This window comes from Poromitra crassiceps, assembly GCF_964638095.1.
Source record: "Poromitra crassiceps genome assembly, chromosome: 2".
Classification (NCBI taxonomy): domain Eukaryota; kingdom Metazoa; phylum Chordata; class Actinopteri; order Beryciformes; family Melamphaidae; genus Poromitra; species Poromitra crassiceps.
The window spans coordinates 83,631,779-83,657,020 of NC_139624.1; the positions used below are offsets into that span (position 1 = coordinate 83,631,779).

Sequence of the window (25,242 nt, forward strand, 5' to 3'; positions counted from 1 at the left end):
ATCTTGCAGTGCACTTTCATCATCATCAATATTGCAATTGATTTAAACCAAGTAATAGTAATATAATGTCTGTAATATTATAATAATATAATTAATGTTATAATATGTAATAATATATAACAATTTATTACTAATGTCATCCCAGCTGAAATCCATGCTGGGGAGTGTACCTGTGGCAGTCCCTTGTCTCCTGCTGCGTGCAGTTTCACTTTCATGAATGCTACCTTGGATGCAGTGGACTGTTCTTCCTTTGACTCTGAGTAGTCACAAGAGCGTATTAAACCATCATTCAAATGTAAGTGATAAACCGCAGTATTTTGTTGAATGCTGCTCACATCGCATGTGGACAAAAAAGGAATGTACGATCAATTTTGACTTGACTCTGACAATCAACTTGTCAGAGATTATTGATTAACAAAATAATCCCTACGTGTTGAGGATTCACTCGGTAAACTGCCAACATTTGTTGGCAGTTGTTGGAGAATGTTTGATTGGTGTGCCATGGGCTTTGTTACAAAAAACAAACAGATGTTTCATAACTGAGCTGAGCTCACTCTGCCTCAAAACGTGAGCGACTGACAGACTGGAGCCGCTGAAGGAAGAGCACTGTGGACAAATCTCATGGATTTTTCTTTTTCTTTTGCCTACTATAATCTATTAATCTACCATAGAGGGCAAGTATGTCTACCTCACGCACAATAATACGACAATGAGGTAAGGCCACATTAAGTTATTCTCACAGTATAGTAGTAGCCTAACTTGAGTTACTACTACATCTATTTTTATGCCTCCGGCGGCAATAGCCAGGCATAACATTTCTTCCAATTTGCCTCAAATGGCAATTTGGACTCAAGAATGAACCAATGGCGGATGCATAAATCCACGGTGCGGTCATTCTAGTTACTTTAAATTAATGTGTTATTAGGCAGATAGGACACACGACACATACACACACACTCCATTTCCTATTCTGTCTCACCTGGAGGATGTTGTTGCAGTTGTTGTTGCAGCCTCAAATGGCAATTTGGACTCAAGAATGAACCAATAGCGGATGCATAAATCCACGGTGCGGTCATTCTAGTTACTTTAAATTAATTTGTTATTAGGCAGATAGGACACACGACACACACACACACACACACACACACACATCCTTGCCAAGCACATTTGGCCATTAGGTGACAATGAAGTAGCCTATATGTAAGATTCAAGGCAAATGCATTTGCTTAGCCTATTAGTGACAGTACTTGCAAGCCAGCTGGATAAAACCATCCATCTGGCAGCGTCAGGTTATAGTAACAGGCCTTTGTGCAGATTCCTTTGGGCAGTACCTGAAGTTCTTCACAGTAATAAATGCATAATATACGGTGAAATGTAGTGAAGTGAATCTAAATATAATTGTTATGCTTTTTTCAGTGTTCATTCTACTGTTGTGTTTTTGACACATGTCGGTTCAATTTTCGACAGCCGAGGTCGACGTTGGGAAGCCATATTTGTAGTTCCAAAACAACTTTGCCCTTAAAGCAAATTGACACCACTCTGCACCCCCTTCCCTTACATTCAACATGTCTCTTACTTTGTCGTTTATCTATACAGATCTGGGCCCACAGGAATGCAGAGCACATAGTCCCACTGTACTGCTTTGAGCCCAGACATTACAGAGGAACTTACAACTATAACCTGCTCAAGACATTACAGAGGACCTTACAACTATAACCTACCCAAGACTGCGCCGTTCCACCTGCGCTTCTTACTGGAGAGTGTCAGGGACCTCAGAGACACACTGGTCAAAAGGGGCAGGTAAATTGTGCTTGTTGGAATGCCATTAGGCCTTGATGCACTCAGGGCACAATTATGTGATTATACTATATTACAAAAAAGCTTTCTGATGCTTTATTCACAATACAAACTCTACACAGTTCAGCTATATCATTGAATTATCAACATAACCTATTTAGAGCAAGCTATAGCCTAAAGATGGTAATTACCATACTGTTCATGTTATTATAACATACCATAAGCTTGCTTAGAGCAATACGTATGATTGCAGCTGCTGTTCATGTACACATGGGCTCAGTGCGGCCTGTTGTCTTCAGCTTGGACCAGGATTGAATTGATTCAGTTGTAATAACACAGGATCAGGACACACCTGGGCTTATACAGGTCATGTTTACATTAACATAGCTGCCATACACACGTTCCCACAGGTCAGTCTCATCAGCGAGCGGGAAGCCACTAGCCCTCTACCCAGGATGCAGCTTGCCTGGCATGGTATTAACCGTCAGTGCTGTGGCCTTGCATGAAGAGGTTGTTAAATAGTCTTTCTGTCTTCTCCCGCCCAGGGACAACAGATGCAAATGAGCTAATAGCTATTTCTGGTGCATTATATTTATCGTGCATTGTCCCTGTCAAATAAACAATAAAGATAAAGATGTCATTAAACATTGTCACTTATCACACACTCTAGTAGTGATCCACTCCATCCTGTAAAGCGATCTGCCTTTTTTCTTCTTCTTTTTTCATTTGTCATGCGCTCCAGGTAGCTTCTGAAGAGCAGAATGTGGAGAAAGGAGTCAAGGAGGTCTGTGCACAAACGAAAGTAATAATAATAATAATAATGATTGGATTTATATAGCGCCTTTCCAAGGCTCAAAGCGCTTCACAGAATCATTATTCGTTCACACCATTGGCGCTCAACGGCCCCTCCGACCACCATCATTCATGTCTACATTCATACCAATCATACCAATCATACCATTCATGTCTACATTCATACGGGGCAAGGAGGGTTAAGTGTCTTGCCCAAGGACACAACGACAGCAGCTGGGAGGGAGCGGGGATCGAACCGCCAACCCTTGCGTCATTGGCCGACCCGCTCTACCTCCTGAGCTAAAGCCGCCGAAAGTCAGAGTTCACACCTGCTGGGGGGTCTATACGCTGTACCATAGAGATGATCCTCCATTTCAGCACACATCCAGGTGAGAAAGGACATGGCCCACTGGAGATGAGGATATTGAGTAAAGCTTATCAGTACTAAACATCTGTTTTATGCAAGCCAGGCACTTTTTTTGAAAGGGGGGAAACGGGTAATGTTTCCATGATAGATATGTAGTAAGAAAGTGTTAAGTGATAGGAAGGCTACTTGGCTGGGTATTCTTGTAACATGTCTTCCTGGTTTGGTGGTTTGGTAGGCTGCCTGATGTCATGGCCTGATGTGTACACCCAGTTCAGGAAGGCAGTGGAGACCCGGGGCAGGGTGTGAGGCTCGTGCTCCCCACCCCCGAACAGCTGAGGCCCCTCCCCGCCGGGCTGGAGGAAGGACCCATCCCTACCGCAGAGGACCTGGAGTGGACAGGTGAAGTTTCTAATCACTTATATCAGTTGTTCTCAAGTGAATGATTAATTACCAGAGAGTATTATTTCACAAAAAGCTAAAAATATCCATGATATTCAATTTGAATGTAGGAATGTTTGTTTTTTCCCCTATCCCATAAATCACCTCGCAGAATTTGTCTGCGACCCCTTTGGTGGTCCCTACCCACATGTTGAGAACCACTGTCTTATATGATCAATTCAAATGATTCAATTTGAATATTAGGACTCACAATCTCTCTCTTTGTATTGTATGTGAGGTGCTTTTTGTCCTCGTACCATCGTGTGTGTCAGCATGTATTGTGGAACTAAGTTATCAAAATGACAAATGCGTGTACAATTGATTTAGGCCTACTTGGCTATTAAATAGATTTTTATGAAGATGTATTTATCTGCTGCTGGCAAGAAGAAAGCACAGTTACTCATTTCATGCTTTCATGCTTCTATTGCAATAAATCCACAAAATGAACTACTACTGTTTTCACAACGTAACAGGAATGGCAAAATGCTGAGTTCAGTTTGTATCTCAAGTGCCAGCAAGACCGACTTGATTTCCATATATGATTCTGTGTATCTGAATGTGTATCAGAGGAGTTAATATTTATTACAGTATAAATAAGTCTGATGCTGGAATGTTTTTTTTATTTTCTTTGTGTCTTGTGTTGTAGAGCCTGTGACTGAGCCTCGCTCAGCCTTCCCCATAGTGGAAGGGAGAGCCAGGCTCTGGCCAGACTCAAACACTACTCCTGGGACACTGTGAGTACAACTTTGGTGGCACAAAAACCTCACATTGTGCAACTTTGTAGACATATTTAAATACGTGTTTCTCATAAGTTGATCTCTCTCGTATAGGATGATGTTCCCCTCCACTGCTCTCACTATTACAGCCCCGCTGTAGTGAGCTGTATTTCTATGTATCTCTAATCGTGCTGCACTGGCCTTGTGCAGGCTGGTGATTGGTTGCATTTCCCCCGGATACATCTATCAAGCAGTATGAGAGAGAGCGGACAGCCAATCAGAGCACATGCTGCTGAGTCCAGAGTCACAAAGACAAATGATTGAGATGCAGCGCAAAGCCACAGTAGTCCTTAGGGCATTAGTTCTCAACCTCTAAATTGACCCAAATTAGACCATGGACCCCCCCATTTGATAAGATTTTGTCACAAGGTCCCCCATCTGATAAGATTTTAGCTTTTAGATGTTTTATTACAGAAAGTGTATGAAACCCATGACCAAAATAGTCATACATTCTGTCATTCTGTTACTTATGGATGGAATCATTAATGTGAAAAAACATTATTCTCCTTTTTGCTGGGGACCCCCTGGACTGCCCTCAAGCACCCCTGGGGGTCCTCGGACCCCACCTTGAGCAAGGCACTTCAAACGGCTCACCAGCTCTATTGGTGTTATAGCTCATGGTGTAAGTTGTATAAATACACAAATTCCATTTTCAGTGGCAATAAAATGGATTACAATCACTGTTGTATCTACAGTCACCTTATCTTGAAGATCTTCAATGCTTTCACACAGGGTAATTTTTGAACTTTTATGGAGGGATTACTTCATGGTTGTGGGTGCCAAGTATGGAAACAGATGGTTTCAGATCAAAGGTAAAATGGGAGCCTTTTGTTGGATATTGGGATATTGGGTCACTATGAAAGGTCCTTGGTACGGTTTGATATGATGGCTCGTTAAATGCTTATTATGGTCCAAAATTTAGTTTAAATCAATGCGCCCTGCACTCATTTGGTACATGAGAAGAAGAGATATAACCAGGCTTGTTTTATCCTTTTTGTTCCAATACTATTACTTATTTTATTCTGGTGTGCTATTCATGCTGTGTTTTGCTTATAAAATTAGGCTAAAAAATAGCATTGGCTTTTTATATAATGACATTCGAATATCATGCTGTATTGGTTTATGTTTGCTCCAAACACTGTAGGCCAAAAAGACTGAGGTGGGCCTATTACTGTTCAACTGGTAAAGTGTATTTCAAGTCAATAATGGCATTAGAACTGTTTTACTGTCACATATATTACAAAGCCTTGGAGCCACTGGAGAAAAAGCTTAGGTTTCGAGGGGAAGAGGTTACTTTCGGTTACTTTCGTTTTCATCGTTGGTGAAGGCGAGTGAGGCTGTGAGAATGAGATCATGCTTTCTGCTTGGGCGCTTTGCTGGGGTGGGTCCGTCTACTGTCTCCCCTCCAGGTATAAAGCCAAAGGAGGGGGAAGAGTGAGATGGGAAAGCACCTGTGCAGAGCGGCCTAGCACACAATTTAAGAGCATATGCCTGCTTGGTACTGTTTTTTTGAGAAACTACACTGTCTTTTCCATGTCATGTAAAGGGTTAATTCTTTGTTCAAAGTAGATAAGGGAGGGGCTCATAAACAGAGCAGACCGCCAAGGCCATCCTATGTGTCTGGAAGAGAGCAAGGGGGGGCATAAGCAGATAATATTTGGGGCCTTACGGGAAAATAACGAAGCACTCATGGGACGCCGCCATAATTTGTGTAAATGACAGCAAAAAGGTGGGGAGAGTCTCTCAGTCTGGGTTTACAGTGATAACGATGCCTTCCTCAATCCCTCCTCATCCTCTCTTTTCATACGTAGTATGACAGGTGACTGCATGAGGTGATGGGGGTATGGCTCAGAGTTGGGGAGGGTTTGAAGCATGTTGGGAGGGGGGCCCCAGTGACTATAAATATAGGTGGCACCACCACATTTGGGGCATTAACTGGCTGACTTCACTGGACTTCACACACATTTGGATATCAGCATCTGGACTTACTTGGGGCATTTTGCATTGAAGAAAAACTCTGTCTTTGAAAAACTTTTTGTGATACAACTTTGGAATACTTTTTTATTTTGATTTAAATAAATAATTTTTTAAACCTATTTTCACTCCTTTTTCCTGCCGGTACCATTTTGAGGTTCTCCTCGCTCCAAGAGAAGTGAGTATTTCCACCAGAGGCACCTTTAAGCCTTGGGTATAATACCTGGCCCCTAGGGGCTGAGGGGTGCGTTAGCGTGCCCCCTCCCTTGTCTGTTGTTGAATGAGCGTGAGTAAATTCAGTGATGAAATGGACTTAGCATTTCTCACCTGACCTAGGGTAGAACATCACCTAGCCTCTGATTGTAGAATCAGCTGATACCTGGTACTGCACTCAAGCAGGGAGTGCTCTGTGTGGTCACGTGCGTCTAGGTCTGGCGCACGGGCGTGGTCATCGCAGGGTTTGTCTTTTGAGTGAATCCTAAATATACAGAGCTTGGGCCAAAAACACACTGGTGATTGCTAATCAAAATTATTTGTTGTGTAAATCAGCGAGTAAGAAAAATTAGAGTAATTAAACACTACTATTTATAAATGTTAATTTGTGAATAGAAAGATTATCTGTACTCTGACCCCTGAACTTCCATAGGCCAGTAAGGAAAAAGACCACGTTTGACCGAGTCGAGCTGGATGAGTGAAGCAGGGGTATAAATATAAAGCTATAAGGTCAAAACCTGGAATGACAAAATAGATGGTTTGCTAAAAGGGACTCTCTTGTACCGGCTGAGAGTTTTCTCGTTAGGCATCAAAAGTGCTTGAGGAGATAATATTTGGTATCGCTTTAATATATTATTGAGTTAATATATTTTGATATTTTAAAATATTCCATAGTGACCTGAAAGGTCATGTCTAGGGGTCTTTTATCCAACACTTTTTAACTTATTTTCTTTATAAAGACTGTCTGAATGTAAAACTTATATTTATGCTTGGTCATGAAATTGAAAAGTGTCTCTGATGGATGCATTAGATGTGTCTCTCTTTATATACAGTAAGTTGTTGAATATACTGTGTATGAATGAATGAATGAATGAATGAATGAATGTATTTGGTGATCAAATAAAAGAACACAACAGTACATATAGTAATGAAAGAACAGACAATATATAAATCACAGAGGATAAAAACACAAAAAAGCCTGAGGGCTTATTTCCATTGTGGTCCTCACATAAAACATATGGTAAGACGAGGCATAAAAAACATAAAACACTTGAAACAATAAAAAAAAACATAAAACAACGGAGAGCGGTTGCATTAAAGGAACTCAAGATAAAACAAATAGCAGCAGATAAAGCAAATAGCAGCAGGGCAATGTATCACTTATAAAAAGAATAAAAGAAATAAAAAGGATATAAAATAAATGTATATATTGCTCTTTATATAAGTTGCTTAATATACTGTGTATATATTGCTTGCATTCACAGAGGGACACACACACAGGAGTGCCCTTTGTGGATGCCAACATGAGATTGCTGGCCATGACAGGCTTCATGTCCAACAGGGGGCGGCAAAATGTTGCCAGCTTCGTCACAAAAGACTTGGGCCTGGACTGGAGAATGCGAGCTGAGTGTTTTTGAATACCTCCTGGTAAGTAGAACAAGTTTGAACTCAGTTTGGAAGATTTTAAAAAGTATTAATGATGGTTGACTCCATATGGTCATTTCATTATTGAGGTGTCTAATTTTGATTTTGAACCCCCCCCCCCCCACACACACACACACACACACACACACACACACTCATTTAAACCTATTTTTTTCCTTTCAAAGGATGACCATGATGTCTGCAGTATTAATTAATACACAGGACAAGATGTTACTATCCCTTGTGCCAAAATCCGAGGAAAAACACATTTAGAAGCCCAATCCAGAATAAAACAAGCTAACAGGCTAACAAACTAATAAACAAGACACAAATCACCAGTTACCTACCCTAGCCAACAGCAGTATGAAGCATGTCATTGGGGTTTTCAAGTGGGCACCTTCCTTCACCGACGTTTCGTTAAGTTAGGCCCACGACACCTCAAGAAGGCTTAACGGTGTAATCCAGCGTCCTGGAAACACCCCCCTCCATGCTACCACCGCACAACTGCATATTGCCTCACTATCTAAGCCTAGCTATCCAGGTCGGTTCGGTATGACATTCCTGACTACACCACCACTGTCAATGATTCAGCCCTGTTGATGCGGACCGTTAATCATGACCAACAACAAACAATCCCTAACTACACCACCACTGTCAATGATTCAGCTCTGTTGATGCGGACCGTTAATCATGACCAACAACAAACAATCCCTAACTACACCACCACCGTCAATGATTCAGCCCTGTTGATGCGGACCGTTAATCATGACCAACAACAAACAATCAATCTGACCTTAGCGAGCTCCCCAGCTAGCATGTTTCCTCCTTATCCACAGCCATTCACTTGCTCGTTCTGCTGCCTGAGACATGTTGCTAACCGCAAGTTTCAGGCTCCGTCCCCGAATGCCCAACTCAGTTAGTAAGGCAATAACGGACTTTGCCACAAAACCACGGCAGCCCACCTCTACAGGCCGCACTCGAGCCCTCCAACCTCGCTGCTCTGCCTCTGCTGCCATTTCAGCATACCTAGCTTTCTTGCGCTCATAAGCCTCCTCAACTCGATCTTCCCACGGGACTGTGAGTTCGATAAAATAAACTCTCTTCTCTACCTCAGACCACAGTAACAAGTCCGGACGTAGCCGGGTGCTAACTATATATGCTGGGATGACTAGCTGTTCATTCAAGTCAACCCTCATTTCCCAGGCTCCACCTACACTTAGCTGCCCTAACTTGTGCCTGACCTTAATTGGTCTAATCTTTTCTCCCTCACGTACAAATTTGATCTGTCTAGTCTCTTTGCTAGCAACTAGAGAATTTACTTCTAGCCGCTTTTCCTCAACTGCAGCTGCCAAACATTTCAACACCTGGTTGTGACGCCAGGTGTATCGCCCCTGGGAGAGACTGACCTTACACCCTGACAGTATATGCCTCAATGTACATACACTAGAACACAACGGGCAGGCACCATCCTCGCCCAACCACTGATTTAAGTTCTGGGGAGATGGCAGCACATCATAAGTAGCCCCTAGAATAAATCTAATTCTGCTGGCCTCCATGCTCCACAACTCTCTCCACTTCAACTTTCTCTTCTCTACACTCTCCCAGTTCACCCACTGTCCTTGCTTTGCCTGCGACACTGCCTTAGTACATCTTACTGCCTCCTCTTGCCTATGTACTTCTTCAACTACCATCTTCCTCTTTTCTATTACTGATGCCTTGTTCCACACAGGTTTCCCTATGCACAACCCTAAGCCTCCACGCCCATGCTGCACCTGACCTATGATATCTGTTGTGCTCGTTATTTGGGTGAATTTAGTTAGGTAAGATAAAATATTAATAATCCGAAAATTATTAATATTTCATAAAGTTATTAAAATCAAATATGTAATCCTTGGTAAGGATTAACCTAGGGGCACCACCGGCTTAATCACCGGACCTAATCTGAATCACCTTAGTCTAATCTGAAAGGAGAGAGTTCTTATATCTTAGACAACAGTTTACCACAATTCCACAAAATCACTCTGAAACAGTTGAATTCTAATAAAAGTTGACAATATTTATTATATATATAAAATAAAAGAGAGGGATTGGCAATACAGTCAGTGGATTCACGTTGTAACTGAGTTACCATCTAAACATTTCAATGCATGGTCGGTGAATGTGAGGGAGGGGTATTTATCTGCATCAAAAGTGTAAAGCGCCGGATGAACACTAGAGGGAGGCAGAGTGTGTGTGTGTGTGGGTGTGTGTGTGTGCGTGAGGGGTCTGTTCTCAAAATGGCCGACCCGGAAGGACCGACTAGGCACAAAATGGAGGATACGGGGGTGTGCTTTCGGGCCAAAATGGCGATCGGCCCAAGATGGAGACTAAGGGAATGCGTTCTCGGCACAAAATGGCGGTTAGCCGACTAATAGCTATGTGTGTGAGTATTTAGCAAGGAAGGGTCCGTTCACGCGCTTGCGCACGTGCCCGTGAGTGAGAAATAACCGTCTAGATGAAAAACAGGGCCGTGAGGCTCTTACTCCGCCACGATTAGTTAATCGACTTTGAATTGGCGAAACAAGTTCCTCTCAGCTCGTTGGCTATATTAGATCCACTCGGTGGATCGGTGAAGAAGTAACTGGCTAGCGTCTAAACACTCGGATTCAGTAATGCACATATAACCCACAGTCACAGTCAGATATAAACAGTCACAGATTCATTCACAGTATCATATCAGTTAATCATGTACATCTAAAGATATATATATCATCTAACTCTAACAATTCTAATCCCGGACGTGAGTGATCAATTCAGTCTCTTACTTGGCTTGTTCGCTCAGCTCTGCAAACGCAGATGCAGTGGTTTGTTGCGGTCGGACTCGCAAGGTTCCTGCAGCGGGGAGGAGAGGGGCTCGTGGAGCGGGCGGCCGCTTGTTCCGAAGAGGAAGCCGTGGAGGCAGGAGCGGGGGGGTTGAGAATAGGCAGTCGATCTCAGCTGGCCACGCTGAGTTCTTGCATCTGCTGTCGTCTCAGTGGAGGAAAGGGGGAACCTCACAGCTCGCTTCTTCGGGTTGAGGGCGCTCAGGCGATGCGGGTCGGTTTCAGGATATCAGAGCTGGCTTGGCCCTGATGTGGAGGTCGTCGGCCTGGTTGCGGCCTGGGCGGCTCGGGTCCGAGCAAGGGGGAAGGGCGGTTTGTCTCGGGACACAAACGTACGTCCTGTTGCGACGATTAGTCACTTAGAACTTCTCAGAGGAGGACCTGTCTGCAGCTAGGCTGCTTAGGAACTGACGTTTTCAGGCTTCAAACCTGTATATGTTTTGGGGTGCAGGGCGTGTCTTTGCTGTGGTTTAGGCACACCGATTGGTTCCCCTTATCTCGCTGCTGTGGGACAAAGGGATCGGCTCGCTCCCCTGTGGTCTTTATCACGGGTGTGGTATTCAAATTGCCCCAAATGGCCAGGTCTGTGGGGGTTGGGTGCTCCCACTGTCTCCACTAGGACCAGCCAGTGTTCGAACAACATGTCTTTCATTCAATATCACTGTTAATTCAATATCAATGTTAATTCAATATCAATATCAATACTCCAATATGTCTGGCCCAACATCCCCCCGATGGTTGAAAGGGTGTGTTCTGGCACAGTCTTTAAAGCATCTCCAGGGCCATGCGGCCTGCGGGTGGCGACCCATTGGTTGCCTAGTCCGTGAGGCTGAAAGGAGCAAGTTCGTTAGGTCCTACGCTATGTGGTCCTATGTGGGCTCAAGTCCGGGCAGATCACCTGTGTCCGGGCAGGACTTTTCTCAAGTTATTCTATCATTCTATATCACACAAACAATACATTCAGATTGTCATCCTATACTATATCACACAAAAAATACATTCAGATTGTCATACTAGTCTACATCACACGAAGCAATACATTCAGATTGTCATACTTCAAGTTTCTTAGGCAGGGCCTGGGCCCGGTTCTCTGTCTTGGTCACTTAGCTCTTCGTTTTTACACGATTTGCATAAGGGGAAGGGAGAGAAGGAGTGTGAGATAGTGTAATGACCTGGTTACATGTTTGGTGAATGGGGGTCCAGTTGCCTTGGGGCTGAACTAGACTAGTTTGGTCCCTCGGGGGACCGTGTAGAAGACAGTCTGATTCATAGGCTCAGTTTAGTGACTGTGTCATAGCCTACATGTTCTGCGGTTCAATGATTGGTAGGTTGGCAAGGAATCCTATTTCTAGATGCGGTGGATCTATGAAAATTGGGATTGCACTGCCAAGACTGTATGCCAAGTGTACCTGAGAGGGCTAGGCCACGGTGGTCGTGGCAGATTTTAAGATTTGTTCAACCAGAGATAGGGAGACTAGGTAGGGGGTATGTTACCCCCACTCAGACTGGTGACTGAGGAGGGTATCTCCCTGTAAGGTCTTGTGTCAAGTCTCTGGTCACGTGCACATAGGTCTTGTCCTCTCGTACTACGCTGGTTAGAGTCTGTAAGGCATGGAGGTTGAGTCTGAGTTACTGGCAGTAGGGCTCTATGTAGCCTAGGTTAGTGGTTAGTGCATACTGGCGGAGTGAGTGGACATGCACCTATCCTGGCCTACCCTACTAAGTCTCGTTCACTACCCCTGTGGTGGGGCTTGCCCCCCCCCCTTTGGAGGTGTGTACGAGTTGTTAACTGACACTCCCAGTGGCTGCCGCATCAGCGCTGGGTCAGGTGCATGCGTCGGGTTCTGCACCAGAGTGTTGGTTGAACGATTGTCCAACTTAAAGAAAGGAGTGCCGCGCATCGTCATGTTTTGTTCTCTGTGCCGGGGCAACGGCTGGGAGAATGCGTGCCCGCCGGGCAGTTTCTGTCCCGGGCTGATGGCCAGGCGTACGGGAACCTTCGCGGTTCGAGCGGGAACTGACGCGCGGGTTTCGTTTGCGGAGAATGCGGGGAGCAGTCGCTCCTGTTTGCACAGGCGGCGGTACAGCTCGGGGCTAGCGGTGGAAACGTTGCGTGCCGGCAGCGATGTGCCAGCTTCCTTGATGACAGCGACTTGTCTGTCTGTGCTAGGCTGGCGGCCAGGTGACGCCCATGGCTTTGGCGTTTGAACCTGAGCCCAAATGCGATTGCTGGAGCAGTCGATGATTGGGACTAGCCGGTCCAGGAGATCCTGGCCAATGAGAAGCGGTTCGGTATCGAGAGGGCTGATGTGAATGGGGTGGCGTATAGTCATCCCCTGGAAGGTGATGTCCAGCAGAGCACGCTCAGCAATGGGGGTTCGGTCTTGCGTGTAGCTGGTGATGCTAAAATCACAAGGCTCGATCCGAAGTGGCCTATTGGTGGTGTGCATGGCTTTGCAGACCTTCTCGAAGGTGTTGGCACTCATCAAGCTGATGGAGGCTCCTGTGTCCACTAAGGCGAGGGTGCGAGTGCACCCCCCTACCACCACTGGGGTGTAGATACGATGGGCGTTGCCCTTGCGGACAAGGTTGCCCATGAAAGTTAGAGTAGAACGGTTTGGTGAAGCCTGAGAAGGAGACTTAGGAAGGGATCTGGTTCTTCGGGGTCCCCTCCGCCTGTTGACAAAGCGAACTTTGGCAGGTGGCGGAGGTTCCCCCCCGAGACATGCGACCGGGGTTTTGTCTGGCTCCGGCGGGGAGCCAGCTGGTTTGTCTTTATCCAAGAACATTTTCACTGTGTCAGCTAAAGCGTTCAGCGCGTCTCGGGTCGACTGGTCTTCCGCGGTTGTTCGCCTGTCCCTACCGTCTGTGCCACTCCCTGGCTTCTTCTTCTTCTTGGGTTTACGTGGTTTCTTCCATGGCTTTTCCTGGGTTTGGCCTTGGAAGTTACCTGACGGGTGTGGGTCCTGGTCTTGGCTCTGCCAGGACCGTCCCTGACTTGGATGGTAGAAGCTACCATGAGGATTTTGGGCCGGCTCCTGGTTCTGCCAGGGCCGTCCCTGGGGGTTTTCTTCCCCTTTGCCCCCGCCCCCGGAGCTTACCGGCCTGTCGGGCTGGTGGCTGGGTGCGTGGGGCCACGGTGGCCGGGGAACAGCTGGTGCTCTGACTTGGGGCACTTTGTCGCCCTCTAGGGCTAGACTGTCAGCTACTGGGTTCTCTACTCGGTAGACTTCCCTCCCCTGGGCCTCCTCCTCATCCGAGTCGGGCTCTACCCCGTAAACTTGGGAGCCTTCTGTGTGTTTCTTGGCTACCCGGGGGCGTGCTTCCCATGCCAGCTGTGCATACTGTCGCGTATAGCTCAGTGTGGCTTGGTGGTGCCTACAGTGTGTCTCCACATTGGATCTTATGCTCTCGTGCAGGTTAGACATGTACATGCGGATGAACTCCTCATCTCCCTCCCCACCGCCGGTGGGGGGGCCTCTACCCTGAAAGTAGGCTGCTGACAGGCGCCTGTGGTACTCTCTGGGGTCCTCGTCTACTCTCTGCTTGATAGCTTCAGCGGCCCGTCTCGCGAGCATCGGGCAGGCGTACTGACGGTACTCCTGTCGGAGGGCCTGGCAGACGAGTCGGTAGCTCTTTTGAGTCCGACTGGGAAGTATGTCTATGAAATCGCGGGCTGTGCTCGCGGTGGTCTTCCAGACAAGCCAGAGCTTCTCGCGTGTAGTGGGTCGCTCCAGATTGGTGAGAGAGCGATTGACCTCCCGTATGTAACGGTCGACGTTAGAGGCACGGTTAGTCGGGTCAAAGCGTTCTATGTCCTTGGCGAAGGACTCGATCCGTCGGTCGCGGACGTCCCTTTCCCGCGTGGTGAGCAGATCCTCAGAGTCGGATGACGGTGAGTCACTGAGGTCGTCCTGCTCCGGGCCGCGCCCCCCCCAATCCAGAAAGGGGTGGGCGTCGCCTCGACCATGGCAACGTCCTTCCTCCCATCCCGGGGGAGGGAAGGAGTCGATGTAGCGATCATCGCGGTGCTGCCCCCCATCGCGCTCGAGCGCCGATGAGGGGTCGCGGTGATGGCGGTCATCATGGCGTGGCGGCGGCGTGTTGTCACGATTGTGATCATCGCGGCGGCGCCCCCCCTCGCGCGTGCGTGGTGGGGAGTCGTCGCGGTAGTCACGCTCGCTTCTCCTAGTCTCCTGGTGATCGTCCCAGCGGTCGTCTCCCCCCCACCCCAAAGGTGGGGGGCAGTCGTCGCGGCGACGGTCATCTTGGCGACATGGCGGAGAGTAGGCACGACGGCGGCCAACATAGCGATGTCCCCCCTCGCTCTTGCGTTGCGGGGGGTCATCTTGGCGACATGGCGGAGAGTAGGCACGACGGCGGTCAACATAGCGATGTCCCCCCTCGCTCTTGCGTTGTGGGGGGTCATAGCGGTCGTCGTAGCGCCGTGGCGGAGAATAGTCACGATGGCGTTCACCATAGTGGGGCTCCTCCCTGCGCCTTTGCGGCGGGGAAAAGTCGTCACGACGGTGGCCGCCATGGCGTTGTGGCGGAGAATAGTCGCGATGGCGTTCCGTGTGGCGTTCGTTGCCCCAGCGGTCGTCTGCCCGCCGCCCTGTGGGCGGGGGGCAGTCGTCCGGGCGTGGGGGCGGGGAATAGTCGCGATGGCGGTGTGGGGAAGCATGGTCGCGGCGGTGGCCTTCGCGGCGAGGCTCCTCCCCCCGCCGTGACGGCGGGGGAAAATCCTCACAGCGGCGGCTCTCCCAGCGGCGGCCATCGCCTCTCAGCCACGGGGGAGCGCGGTCGCTCCTGTGTCTATTCCCCCCCTCCTCTTGTGGAGGGGAGACTTCGGTCCTACTGTACTCGAACCATGGTTGTTCCAAGGTGGCCTTTTTGTGGCCCCTCTCACGGGTTAGCGAGCCCCCTCGGTCGTCCCTATGCGATTGCCTTAAGGACGTGGACTCGAACGGGGGATTGGGTCCCCTGGCCTCACTGGGCTGGGACCCGAGTACGACGGGCGTGTCGATGTCGTATGGCGAGGGTTCGGCTCCACTACCGAGCCCGTTACGCAGTGCAGCCGGCGTCTGGACGCCGTGCGATGAGGACGCTTGTGGAGGCAGACTTACCTGCCTCTCTTCTCCTGGGACCTGGTGGGGGGTGGGCGAGAACGGAGGCTTGTCGGTTTCACGCTTACCGTCATTGCCTCCCTCTCCATCACCCTCTTCCTCAGAATCTGCGTGGGCTGCTCGCAGTTTCTTTTCCAAGTCCCGGATTGTCCTCACTTGGTCTTCGTATGAGACCTCCAGGCACGCATTTTGCCTGTCCAACTCAGTTGCTCGGTTATGCAGCTGTGTGTTGGTTTTTCTGTGGAAGGTTTCTCTGTGGAGAACGAGATAAAGCAGCTCTGACAGCATGGTGCAGTTTACCGTATCTGCACTTTTCATGGCGGCTGCTTTTCCTTCCAACATTTTCTCACATTCTTGTTCTGTGAGCTTCCGCAGATGTTCGATCTGTCCTCCGCTAGGAGGAACCGCGTTCATGAGCGCTTCATGTAACAGCTGGTCGGGCGAGGCCGAGTGCTCTGCAGCAGCACTCTGGCCGTTGTGCTGTGACATCTTACCTGCTAGTCAGTGCACTTCTTAAGCTTAGGTGGAGCTCGTACCTGTAGCTTGAATGTCAAATAGCTTGTATTTGAGAGGCAAACGTAAAATAGGCTTGTAGTCAAACTGTGTTTGCGAAAGTCCTATGGTTGAATTTTAAATATAAGCAGGTTTTAATTCAACTGTCGTTGCCTAATGTTAGGAGTTAGTCGCTATGCAAGCTTGAAATAAGGGGTTCTTAAATCAAAACGATTGAACTGTGTTAGATGTCTGTGTCAGTCTGAATCTGTGTCAGTCTGAGCGGTGGTAGCTCTGTCTGGCTCCGCTCGTTCTGGCTGGAAGCTGTTTCGGGAGGTTATTAGCATTCAGTGCTTGGCATGCGCTTCAGTGGTTACACAATGCAATTTAGGTAATTCAGTGTTTCAGTCAAAATTGTGATATTTGTGGTAAACTCTGCCTGAAAGATGCCTCGGGCGGGGCTCCAAATGTTGTGCTCGTTATTTGGGTGAATTTAGTTAGGTAAGATAAAATATTAATAATCCGAAAATTATTAATATTTCATAAAGTTATTAAAATCAAATATGTAATCCTTGGTAAGGATTAACCTAGGGGCACCACCGGCTTAATCACCGGACCTAATCTGAATCACCTTAGTCTAATCTGAAAGGAGAGAGTTCTTATATCTTAGACAACAGTTTACCACAATTCCACAAAATCACTCTGAAACAGTTGAATTCTAATAAAAGTTGACAATATTTATTATATATATAAAATAAAAGAGAGGGATTGGCAATACAGTCAGTGGATTCACGTTGTAACTGAGTTACCATCTAAACATTTCAATGCATGGTCGGTGAATGTGAGGGAGGGGTATTTATCTGCATCAAAAGTGTAAAGCGCCGGATGAACACTAGAGGGAGGCAGAGTGTGTGTGTGTGTGGGTGTGTGTGTGTGCGTGAGGGGTCTGTTCTCAAAATGGCCGACCCGGAAGGACCGACTAGGCACAAAATGGAGGATACGGGGGTGTGCTTTCGGGCCAAAATGGCGATCGGCCCAAGATGGAGACTAAGGGAATGCGTTCTCGGCACAAAATGGCGGTTAGCCGACTAATAGCTATGTGTGTGAGTATTTAGCAAGGAAGGGTCCGTTCACGCGCTTGCGCACGTGCCCGTGAGTGAGAAATAACCGTCTAGATGAAAAACAGGGCCGTGAGGCTCTTACTCCGCCACGATTAGTTAATCGACTTTGAATTGGCGAAACAAGTTCCTCTCAGCTCGTTGGCTATATTAGATCCACTCGGTGGATCGGTGAAGAAGTAACTGGCTAGCGTCTAAACACTCGGATTCAGTAATGCACATATAACCCACAGTCACAGTCAGATATAAACAGTCACAGATTCATTCACAGTATCATATCAGTTAATCATGTACATCTAAAGATATATATATCATCTAACTCTAACAATTCTAATCCCGGACGTGAGTGATCAATTCAGTCTCTTACTTGGCTTGTTCGCTCAGCTCTGCAAACGCAGATGCAGTGGTTTGTTGCGGTCGGACTCGCAAGGTTCCTCCAGCGGGGAGGAGAGGGGCTCGTGGAGCGGGCGGCCGCTTGTTCCGAAGAGGAAGCCGTGGAGGCAGGAGCGGGGGGGTTGAGAATAGGCAGTCGATCTCAGCTGGCCACGCTGAGTTCTTGCATCTGCTGTCGTCTCAGTGGAGGAAAGGGGGAACCTCACAGCTCGCTTCTTCGGGTTGAGGGCGCTCAGGCGATGCGGGTCGGTTTCAGGATATCAGAGCTGGCTTGGCCCTGATGTGGAGGTCGTCGGCCTGGTTGCGGCCTGGGCGGCTCGGGTCCGAGCAAGGGGGAAGGGCGGTTTGTCTCGGGACACAAACGTACGTCCTGTTGCGACGATTAGTCACTTAGAACTTCTCAGAGGAGGACCTGTCTGCAGCTAGGCTGCTTAGGAACTGACGTTTTCAGGCTTCAAACCTGTATATGTTTTGGGGTGCAGGGCGTGTCTTTGCTGTGGTTTAGGCACACCGATTGGTTCCCCTTATCTCGCTGCTGTGGGACAAAGGGATCGGCTCGCTCCCCTGTGGTCTTTATCACGGGTGTGGTATTCAAATTGCCCCAAATGGCCAGGTCTGTGGGGGTTGGGTGCTCCCACTGTCTCCACTAGGACCAGCCAGTGTTCGAACAACATGTCTTTCATTCAATATCACTGTTAATTCAATATCAATGTTAATTCAATATCAATACTCCAATATGTCTGGCCCAACATATCCCTGTGTCTAAGAGCTGACTGTGCTTGCTGTACTGCCTCCTTTGGGTTCCACTTCCTCCCTGTTTTAACTGTGGGCGCTACACTCCTAACCACTGGATCCTTTGACTGAGTCAGAGTCATTTCCAGTCTAACATTAGCACACTTGAACTCCTCTGTCAGGCTAGATAATGGCAATTCCAATATGCCTTTCCCATATAAGGCTACACTGCTTAGGCAGCGTGGGACTCCGAGCCATTTTCTAATGAATGAGTTAATCATCCTTTCTAGCTTTTCTACCTTTGAAAGGGGAACCATCAAAAACCATCAAAAAGCGTTACATCAACGAGAGCACTAGCACACGGTTCATGGAGGCTTTCTCGCTGGCCCCTTCCCTCTCCTCAGCCTCTGTCAATGATCTCCTAGATAACTTCAATTCTAAAACCCTAAAGGCTATTGATGCTGTAGCTCCCATTAGATCTAAACTAATCTCCGGTAAGAAAAAAGCACCATGGAGAAACGCTCCCTCTGTAAATAACAAAGAAAGAGATTGTAGGAAAGCCGAGCGCAAATGGCGGAAAACTAAACTTCACATCGATTATGACATCTATAAAAATAGTCTTCACTCCTACAACCAGGAACTAAAAAATTCCAGAAAATTCTTCTTCTCCGACATTATCAGCAAAAACACCAATGACGCTCGCACTCTTTTTGCCACTGTTGACAGGCTGACAAACCCCCCCCCACAAATTGCCCCTGATCTTCTATCCAATGTCAAATGCAATGAATTCGCGACCTTCTTTAGGGATAAAATTATAAATATCAGACTAACTATTTCCACATCAAGAACAAATGTGGCTCCGCCGCACCCACAGAATAGGTGCTTAATTAACATGACTCAGTTCAATGTCATTGACCACAAGAAACTAGAAGAAACGATACGAGGCCTTAAATCCTCATCGTGTTGCCTAGACACCCTGCCAACAAGCTTTCTAAAAAATGTCTACAGTTGCCTGGCGACCGACATACTGAAGATAATTAATACCTCTCTTCTTACAGGCATTTTCCCAAAATCTCTAAAAACTGCAGTTGTTAAGCCCTTGCTAAAGAAGCGTAGCCTCGACCCCTCTATAATCAGCAATTACAGACCAATATCAAATCTTCCCTTTATTAGCAAAATACTCGAAAAAACTGTCTACCAACAACTCAATACCTTTCTATCCTCCAATGACCTCCTAGATCCTTTCCAATCAGGCTTCCGACCCCATCATAGCACCGAAACTGCGCTTATCAGAGTTATAAATGACATCCGAATGAACACTGATTCAGGTAAAATCTCAATCTTAGTGTTACTAGACCTCAGCGCTGCCTTTGATACGGTTGACCACGAAATTCTATTGGACAGACTGGAAAACTGGGTCGGGCTTTCCGGCACGGTCCTAGAGTGGTTCAGATCTTATCTGCAAGACAGGAACTACTTTGTCTCCATTGGCAACTACACATCTGACCAAACCAAAATGACATGTGGGGTACCCCAAGGATCAATTTTAGGTCCTGTCCTGTTTAACCTTTATATGCTCTCTCTGGGCCTAATTATGCAAAAAAACAAAATAGCTTATCATAGCTATGCAGATGACACCCAACTCTACATAGCCCTCTCATCGGATGACTATGCCCCCATAGAGTCACTGTGTCAGTGCCTTGCGCAAATTAATGATTGGATGTGCCAGAATTTTCTCCAACTTAATAAAGACAAAACAGAGATAATTGTCTTCGGCAAAAAAGAAGATAGGCTCAAAGTTACTGCTCACCTCGAATCCCTATCTCTGAAGCCAAAGGACCAGGTAAAAAATCTTGGCATTATTATTGACTCTGATCTAAATTTCAACTCTCACATCAAGCTTATAAGAAAATCTGCCTTCTATCATCTAAAAAATATAGCAAGGATTAGAGGCTATATGTCCAAACAAGATCTTGAAAAACTAATTCATGCTTTCATTTCTAGCAGGCTAGACTACTGCAACAGTCTTTTCAATGGTCTTCCCAAAAAAGCTGTTAAACAACTTCAGCTCATTCAGAATGCGGCTGCTAGAGTTCTAACAAGAACCAAGAAAGCTGAACACATTACACCAGTTCTCAAATCCCTGCATTGGCTGCCAGTAAATCTTAGAATAGACTTTAAAATTCTGCTAATAGTTTACAAATCTCTCAACGGGTCAGGCCCACACTACATCTCTGAAATGCTTCTACACTATGAACCATCCAGATCCCTGAGATCTTCAGGCACTGGTCTACTAATTGTCCCAAGGACCAAATCAAAACATGGTGAAGCCGCGTTCTCCCACTATGCCTCTCATAACTGGAACAAACTCCCTGAACACATTAGATCTGCCCCTACTCTGCCTATTTTTAAATCCAAGCTAAAGACCTTTATGTTTACTCTTGCTTTTAACTGCTACTAAACTACTGCCTCTCTCGGCCTGTAATTTTTAAAAAAAAATTCCTGTACATTTCCAACAAATGGACTGTACATGTAATAATAATACTGAAGAGTGCCTTGTAACTTATTTAAAACAGAAATAATGTTTCATGTTTGTTAATTTGAGTATATATTTTAACTAAAACTGTCGGCTGTGTTTTTATGTGTTTTTTATATGTGCATTGCTTTGCTGCTTGTTTTTTCGATTATTTTTTTGTAAAGCACCTTGAATTGCCTTTGTGTATGAAAGGTGCTATATAAATAAAATTTGACTTGACTTGACTTGACTTGACCTCATACACTGTCAGTGGCCACATCAACCGAGGCAACAATCCAAACTGCAAACACCACAACTTTAACTTTCCTGGGAGCCCTGACTTGTCTATACTTGAAATACCTTGAATCATTTCCTGCCTCACCTCCTCAAACTGTCCCTTATCACTGAGACTTGCATCATACCATCTTCCCAAACTCTTGACTGGTTTCTCTAACACTGTAGGCACCACCTCATCATTTATAACAAACTTCTTACCTACTACCCTCCCTTTAATGATTGAAATACTCCTGGACTTACTTGGCTTCACTTTCATTCTAGCCCACTGCAGATTACTATTTAACTTATCCAACAATCTGCTAGTACATGGAGCGGTTGACGTCATAGTCGTCATGTCATCCATGTATGCCCTAATTGGAGGGAGCCGCAGCCCTCCCTGCAGCCTTTCTCCACCCACTACCCATTTTGAAGCCCTAATAATGATCTCCATTGCCATGGTAAAAGCTAATGGGGAAATTGTACACCCTGCCATAATGCCTATCTCCAGCTGCTGCCAAGCTGTAGTGTACTCTGCTGTGGTAAAGCAGAGTTGAATATCTAAGAAGTAGGCTTTAACTAAGCTCTTTATACTACCTGGCACTCTAAAGAAATCAAAGGCCTCCCATAACAGACTATGCGGCACTGACCCGAAAGCATTAGCCAGGTCCAAGAATACTACATGCAGGTCTCTCTTCTCACGCCTAGCTGACTGGATTTGGTGCCAGATCATGCTGGTGTGCTCTAAGCACCCGGAGAAGCCGGGAATTCCAGCCTTTTGCACCGAAGTATCTATTAGCCTATTCTTTTCTAGATAACTAGACAGCCTCTGTGCCACAACACTAAAGAAAACCTTCCCTTCAACATTAAGTAGACTGATAGGTCTAAACTGACTTATCTCTAACGAGTCCCTTTCTTTAGGAATGAAGATTCCCCCTGCTCTACGCCACGCCTTAGGAATAACCTGCTTCTTCCAGACTACCTTCATCAGCTTCCATAGAAACTGCAACACATCTGGAGCACTCTTATACAGCCGGTAGGGGACTCCATTAGGACCCGGGGCTGAAGAGGCCCTTGCACGTCTCACTACTTCTTGAACTTCTTTCCACCTTGGTGGGCTATCATCACACTGGCTCTCTATTTCACCAATAGGTGGAATATCAGCTGGGACTGTCATCTCTCTAAACCTTTCCCTATCTTTGTGAACCTCCTCCAAATATTCCTCAAGCTTCTGCTTAGGTACCATAAGGCTACCATTCTTTTCCTTACTAAACAATGACTTCACAAATCTAAATGGATCCTTATAGAATGCTATTCTAGCTCTCTCTTTCTTTTTCCTATTTTTCCTAATGCTCTCTGCTCTTCTTAAAACTGCCAACCGATCCCTCACATCTGACTGCAAGCAATCAATGCCTTCCTTCTCAACCTCTGTAGCTTTTCTCCACTGCCTCTTAAGCTGTCTTCTCTCCTGGATAAGTCTATCTATCTCTTGTTGGCGCCTAGATTTAACTACCTCACCGTCTAGTTTCTTCCTTTTCTCAAAGACGCCAAACCTTTCCTTACCATAATCATAAATACAATCTCCCATTTTCTCCAACTTACTCTCAGCAGTTCCTTTAAGCTTCTCTAACATCCTAACCAAATCACTATTGATATCTTCCCACTTCCTACTTTCCGCTGCACCTGGCCACTTAACTCTAGGCTTCTGACCGCTAATCTTCTCCCTTTTTGGCTGGCTGGCCTCTCTGCTTTCCTCGGTGCTAGGACCTGCCTCAACATCAGGGGTGCTGATGTCCTGCGAGCTGTGGGTTACTTCCTGTCGCTGGACTTCACCCGACTGACTTGATAAACTTCTTAAGAAATAATTATCAATGCAGGGTCCCTGTGTTCCCTCTACCAAGCACCTCTTCCTGCCTTGATGGATTCTAAGGCCCCTCAAAGTTGTTACCTTCTGCCAGCCACACAAGCAAACCTGACGCTTCTTTCCATCTACATCTGAACTAGTGGCTTCCACTGACATGTTTTCCCTACTCATAGTCAAGTCCGTTCCAGAGTCAATAACCGTGTCAACCATAGGTGAGACACGGTTAGTTACGGTTAGTAACTATGGCAACTGCCTGTCCAGTGCTGGTATAGGAAATGGCCCCAGAGAGGAAGTTCACCATGATCAAGCAAGGCCTCGACTACAACTCTAATGTATGTTTGACTGAGCAAGCGTGACTTTCTAGTTTCTTCCTCTCTTCAAGTTTGTTTGGACTTTTTTTTGCAATGAATACAGGATGTACAACAGTCTTGAGTCATTCTTTGTAAGTTTGTCAGCATGAATGTGACGTGATGATGAAACCAGTACATATGGGAGGAGAGCTGTGAGATGCAATTGTGTCTGTCTGCCTCAGGGGGAGTATGACAGGTGGTGGGTCCCAGAGCTGTGGGGGATCAGGGGAGCGGACGTCCACACACCCTGGACCCTCAGCAGTGCTGCCCTGTACGTTACACGCTCAGGTGTTGCTCAGCGAGACCTACCATGGCCTGGACCCTCAGCAGTGCTGCCCTGTTACAAGCTCAGGTGTCGCTCAACGAGACCTACCATGGCCTGGACCCTCAGCAGTGCTGCCCTGTTACAAGCTCAGGTGTCCCTCAGCGAGACCTAACCTGCCCTGGACCCTCAGCAGTGCTGCCCTGTTACAAGCTCAGGTGTCCTTCAGTGAGACCTACCCTGCCCCATCGCCACAGCGCCTGAGTGGAGACAGCACGCTAACAAGAAACCAGTGGGTGTTTGGCAGAAAAAGGAAGTGAGTAGTATGATTGTGTGCTACTGGGTCACATATTCCTTCATGTCCACGGGAAAAAAATAATGTTATTTATATATGATCAAAGGGGCAGAAAAAGGTTGTTACATTTTATTTATTTTATTTGTTTATTTGTCAGGGACAGAGCATGTTAATGACCACTGTCAGATTATAGCCAGACAACAGTACAGTGGTCAAGAGTTAGGATGGGGTACAGGCGGGTCTGTTTAGTGATCACAAATCTGGTTTGAGCCATCCCTTCAGATTAATTTTAAAAGTGTGATACGTTGGACACTCCCTTATTGCAAACAGTAGGCTGTTCCAATATTTACAGCTGCTAACAGACAGCACAGCTTGTCCAAAGGTGGTATGCCTGAAGGCACCTCACAGTCCCCTCTGGTAGAGGCCCATGGTGGCCCTGGGGGACAAGCTGCTATCCGCTCGCAACTTAATAAATTTGTTTAGCGGGGAGGCGCAAGGCCATGCCACGCCTTATACTGTACATGAGAGAGACAATTTTGAAAAATGTAAAATGATCAAAGCTTCAAAAGTTATGCTTTGCAAGAATAGCCTACCACATTGGTGAAAAGATAACTTTTTTTTTATCATCAACTTGTAAGGCTTTTTTTTTTAATTAATTGATTCAACAAGTTTAAGGGTTGTCACACCTGTGAGAGACCAGTTGACGAAACAATAATCAATATGTGAAAAGATCATAAAATGTAAGAACCTCCTAGCTGCATTATCTGTCAAAGATGTCCTGATCTGCCGGAAGTTCTATAGGTTAAATTTGATTGTGTTTGATACCTTTTTCACATCTTGAAGGTTAAGGTGGAATCTAAGATAAAGATATCTAAACTCTCTTACAACTTCGAGTTCCTCCCCATTCAGGAATACATTATTAGAGGGTGTTACCTCATTGGTTGTTTAGAAAACCTCATAGGCTACATACAGTTTTTGGGTGGCTTGAAGCTTAAGACCAGTTTAATTTTTTTTTCTGTGTGCTGCAGGACCCTCAGCAAGAGTAAAGAAAGTCCCATCTCACACCAAACAGCATCGGGACAGAAGCATAGACTTCTTTTCCTCTAGAAGCAAAAACTTGTGATGTGCCTCACAGCAAAGAGTCAAACACAGATGGATGCACAGAAGATGGAGACTTCA

The 25,242-nt window shown here is 46.4% G+C and overlaps 1 protein-coding gene across 1 annotated transcript; it reads left to right on the forward strand.

Annotated features, from left to right (window-relative positions):
• Positions 1-1,445: 1,445 nt before the first annotated feature.
• cry-dash (cryptochrome DASH) lies at positions 1,446-23,943 on the forward strand (the record flags this gene model as incomplete). The annotated part of the gene is given in 19 exon segments (XM_083663311.1): positions 1,446-1,451; positions 1,597-1,709; positions 1,711-1,800; positions 2,208-2,271; positions 2,540-2,599; positions 2,905-2,978; positions 3,205-3,256; positions 3,259-3,355; positions 4,041-4,070; positions 4,073-4,132; positions 4,275-4,356; positions 4,358-4,402; positions 4,903-4,982; positions 6,574-6,602; positions 7,623-7,769; positions 7,771-7,789; positions 23,384-23,438; positions 23,440-23,488; positions 23,689-23,943. Coding segments are annotated over 19 exon segments (1,407 nt in total).
• Positions 23,944-25,242: the final 1,299 nt, after the last annotated feature.